Genomic DNA, 5,000 nt, shown 5'->3' on the forward strand with positions numbered 1-5,000 from the left:
AGAAGAGAGATGGAGTAAGTAGTAAGAGATTGAATGAAGGGAGAAATCGGGAACCTGGGAAAACAGTTAATGAAGTTAAACCTTCATTAATTCAAAAACCTGTCAAAGATGAAGAAGAAAACTGGGGCCAGAAGTGTGATATTGAATTTGTTGATTCTGAGGAAGATTTTGATGAGATTGAGACAAACAAAAAGGGCTCAACACTATTAAAGCAATTGCCTTCAACTCAAAAAAGTAATATTATTGAAAGAGCAAGCATCAGCTTTTCTTTGCAAAAGAAACCTGGACCAAGCATAAAACCGAATGTTGACCTTGATGATCTGCCATTGAAAAATGCAAAGACTAGTGGTAATAATGGTTCTAACCAATCAAATGCAGAGCCTGTTATTGAGGATGTGATGTTGCCTCAGGAAAGGAAGACAGAGGAGATTGTAATAAGTTCAGACAGTGAAGGTGAAGAAAAGACACAGTCAGCTGCTGCAAGAGGAGGAGAATCAACCTCATCACCCAAAGACAAAGCATCAGTTGCTTTACCTAATAAGTATGACTATACAAATTTATTGACAAAAAAAGGATCCAAACCAGATATATCAAAAATAGAAGAAAATAAATCTGACAAAGTAAATTCACGTGAGGTTGCAGAAAGATCTCAGAATTTGGAAAGTGAATATCAGAAGCAAAATGTTCAAATCACACCAGAGTCAAATAAAGGCAAAGCATTCAAAACCAAAATGAGAGTTTTCTCTCAGAATGATCATGAAACTGATAAAGATAATAATCAAGATAACTTGATGGAAGATGTGAAAGGAAAATCTGCAGATCAAGATGACCAAGAGCAGCAGGCAGATGAGATGATCCATGAAGAGAAAACAGCAGAACCAATTTCTAAGTCTAAAAATGATAACAGTGAAAGCAGCAGTACAAATGATGACCAGAAAAAGGAATTAACAGATGAGCATCAAGCTGATATTGCTGAGAAAGAGAAATTAGGGAATGTACAGGATCAGGGTGATTTAGTTGAACCATTGCCAGATAATTTCAAAGAACAAGAAAGGAACAGTAACTCAGATTCCCAAAATGAACCAAATGAGTTTGTCCAAAATGATGAGAACACAGAAAATAGCAAGGGCATTGGTGGTAAGGAAAATGAAAGTTTAGATGCATTAGGAGAAAAGGCATCTAATGTAAGTGTAAATGATGATTCCAGTCTAAAAATATCTGAAAATATGACAACAGGTACAGAAAACCGCAAACAGAATCAAGTCAAGGCAACTATGAATGATGATGAAGCTCAAGAAAGACCAAAGGAACCTGTAGAAGATAGAACTGAGAACTTCTATAAAGGAGTAGAACATTTAACATTTACTGATGATAGCAAGGATCAAGACCTTGATGTTGAGGAATTGAAGGGAGACGACCATGCAGTTCAGCCCATAAGGATTGAAACAGGCCTGATTCGTAAGCCAGTGCTTCGGCACCCAAAGATAGAAATGAAAGTACCTGAGAAATCATGGGGTAAGAAAGAGAAGAAGAAAAAGGAAAAGTCAAAGGATGTGTTAGTTATGGAGGGTATAGGTTACTTGAAAACTACATTATCTGAAAATTCAGCAAGTTGCTCATCACAAGTAAATTCTGAAGGAACAGTGAATGTCTGTGAGGCTGAGAGTACAAGCAAAATTGAAGAAGCACAGGCTGAATCTGCAGCCTCAATAAGTAAATCATCAGCTTGTGGAACACACACTGAACCAAATTCACAAGACTCTCAAGAGACATCTCTGTCTTCCCAGGATGATGTCATAAGCTATGAAGAGTATGAACCAAATAATGATTCCGAAGGCAGGAAGAAAGGAGGAAGTGATACAGAGATCATAGGTGTTATAGAAGCAAGCAATGACCCTAGTAATGATCAATTTGACTTAGACCTTGGAGGATCCAGCTGGAGTATGAGATGGCTACAGAGTGAGAAAGTTCAAAAGGTGGTGACAAGCAGCAAGATGTTGAGTCGAGTCAGAAAGAAGATCCAAAAAAAGGACAAGGCTACTAAGGCAAGTGCCCCGGAAAAGGCTGAAGATTCTCAAAAGAAGCTTCCAGAGCCTCAAGTTTCAGTGATAGGAAGCATTGAAGAGTACGAACGTTTGTTTGGTATGAAGGTCACAAGATCTTCAGAGGAGAGCAAGAGTGCCCCAGAGAATGAATCTGCTGAGGGTACAGAGCAGATAAGTGAATATGTGGAGGAAATCCCCACGACCTCCAAAAAGGTACCTGCATTTGGATCTGATGATGAGGGTGAAGACAGTGAAGAAGAGGCTTTGTGGTCCAAAATTATCGGAAAATAAATTATTGGGACCATCAGAATTATGATTAAAAGGTCTTGTCATATAAATTAATAGTAAAGAACATTAGAATTATGCTGTTATAATACAGTGCATTCATCAGTAACTTTTATCACATCTTCTCTTTGTTTTATTTATTTCATGATTAAATGGAGAGATAATATTTTCATGAAAAATAGCTTTCTTTACATTGTAAATTAATTTTAGGCTTGTTTTTGGATAAACTTTAACTCAGTGTTTGTGTGCATGTAAGATGGATTTATGAATGCAGGACTACTTTTGCATATTTATTCATATACATATGAATTAGAGCTTTATGTGTATTTATGTGCATATTTATGTCATTTTTTCAATGGCAATAAACTTATTTAATAGACGTTATTGAGTATAGTTTTACTTGAAATTAATTATGTTAGCTCCTCATGAAATAAATTTTGAATTTTTGTGAAATGTATTAAGAAGGATATTGAAAGTCATCACAATATTTATTTGTCTCTCCAGTCTACAAGCTTAATGTGACAAACTAAAATACCATATTTGATGGCATATATGACACATAGGCATATTAGGTGCACTCCCATTTCACCAAGGCATATTCAGGATTAAAATGTCTGTATTTAATAAGGTACTGTTATAGCAAGCCTGTAGTTCAACATAAAACAGCTAAAGCAAAAAAATTATAAAATCCTACATTTAGCTCTAAACATTGCTGTATATAATGTAAAAAAGCTAACTCTTGGTGCAGCTGAGCAATAATAATCACTGCATAAAATTAGCAAATTAAGCAATATAACTGACATCCTAAATTCACTGGAAATTGTAAGTGCACCTGGATCCTAAACGTACACTTTATTTGTCTGCACATAGACAAATCTTATGATGGTAATGTTTCTGTAAGGCCCTAACGTTATATTTAGGGGGGCTTTTGTTTTCATATTAATTTCCTTTCAGTTACAAGGTATGTCTTTCTCTTCAATAATGTCTAGCTGGTTAGTGAGAGAAGTGTGTTAGGGTGTAGTTAGGGTATGTTGATGGATCAGCGGATACGGAAAACACAGAAGATACCTAGTTTATAAGAATTCCTCTTATAGTAACAGCAATATTAATAATAACACCGGTAATAATGACATTAATGATAATTAAACAAAAGATATTCTGACTAGTTACCACTGACAATCAAGAGTATAATGGGGATAATGGTTGCAGCTTCGCATTTAAAAAAACGGGATGACATTTTAGATAATAGAAAGGTAGTGAGGGCGATCACAGGATAAAGCTGGTACAAAGTGACATAAAGGAGTTGTTGGACATACAGTGTCACCTTTAAAGGCAAGTGCTTCCTAGGTCGACTTCCCTGACTTACCCAAAGTTGCTCCACAGACTACACTATACTGCCATGAAATACAGTATGTGATTTTCATGGGAGTCTGATTTTAGAGAAGGTTATTCGCTTTAATCTTTAGAGAGTAATTCCCACATGACCTAACAACTACATACGGTGAACCACGTACGTTGTTATCGTGATGTAGAAGTCAGACAACGCACACACGCATTCACGAGTCCCCCCCCCCCACACACACACACACACACACACACACACACACACACACACACACACTGACAACGATATGCTCGAAGGCCGGATGGTTCCCTCCTTTGCATCTCTGTTCGTTCTGGTAAGCACCTATGTCTAAAAGCTTTCTATGGGTTGTTTTGTTTAAACCAAACGAGTTCAGAAAGAAAGGGGTAGTTTTGTCAACTTTTATTTCTCTTGTTTCTTTCAATGGGATATTAGTAAATAGGGATTCTGTGTCAAAACTATCCATTGTAATGGGTTGTTGTGGTTTGAGTGAGCAAATTTCTTATACAAAAGCAAAAGAGTCATCTATAGTAAACTGATTGGTGGTTAGTGGAGACATTATCTGTACTAAGAAATTGGCAGTTGTAGTTAAAGTACCAACGGCCATATAGGAAACTAGGTTTTGAGCCAGCAGTGAGAAGGTTGTAAAGGACTTCCCCAATAGATTTAACATAACACCCTGTTTAGTTTGTCTTCCAATTTTAAAAGATTGGCAAGCCAGTCCTGATGGGCCTGCCTTTGTGTTCGAGAATGCGGTGTTGCGGCCATCGTGAGGTTTTAACCCATGTACAGTTGCGGAATTATATTTCAGTATACTTGCAGAGTATAACGTTTATACATCTGGCAACTAATCGAAGTAAACATAGCGTAAATAGTATTTTTATAAATGAGGCTACAGCCTCAAGTAGATTGTAACAAAGAGTGTGATAGGTTGAATACAGTTAATCAATGAGTGTATTCATTAATATTTTGGGAAACTAAGTAAGCCATTACATCTTTCATTTTCTTCAATTAAGTGACAAAAACATGTAATATTAGTTATTGTTGACATTCTAATGGGATATATTTCAAATGCGATATCATGGAATTGTTTGTTTATCGAAATGGCAATATCTTTGGTGAGGCATGCGGCATTTCCCCCTTTCAACACACCAATCATCAATAATTTTAGATTTTAATTTCTTAAAACACGAAAAATGCTTCTTGCTTTAAACATCCCTGCATAGAGGAGAGGAGAGGGGAGAAGAGAGAGAGAGAGAGTGTGTGTGTAGCGTCTATGGAAATACGAAGTCAATACTTAGTGACGA

The 5,000-nt window shown here is 36.5% G+C and overlaps 2 protein-coding genes across 2 annotated transcripts in view; both read left to right on the forward strand.

Moving 5' to 3' along the window:
* On the forward strand, positions 1–2,714 carry LOC113810961 (dentin matrix acidic phosphoprotein 1; the record flags this gene model as incomplete). The annotated part of the gene is given in 1 exon segment (XM_070136748.1): positions 1–2,714. A coding segment is annotated over 1 exon segment (2,336 nt), but the record flags the coding sequence as incomplete, so codon positions are not given.
* Positions 2,715–2,827: 113 nt separating this feature from the next.
* Positions 2,828–5,000, forward strand: part of LOC138865665 (putative nuclease HARBI1) — a 6,629-nt gene continuing 4,456 nt past the window's right edge. Inside the window, exon 1 of the mRNA XM_070136750.1 lies at positions 2,828–5,000. This exon is cut by the window's right edge and continues 386 nt beyond it. The gene's annotated coding sequence lies outside the window, so the exon portion shown is untranslated.

This window comes from Penaeus vannamei, chromosome 22, assembly GCF_042767895.1.
Source record: "Penaeus vannamei isolate JL-2024 chromosome 22, ASM4276789v1, whole genome shotgun sequence".
In the NCBI taxonomy this organism is placed as follows: Eukaryota; Metazoa; Arthropoda; class Malacostraca; order Decapoda; family Penaeidae; genus Penaeus; species Penaeus vannamei.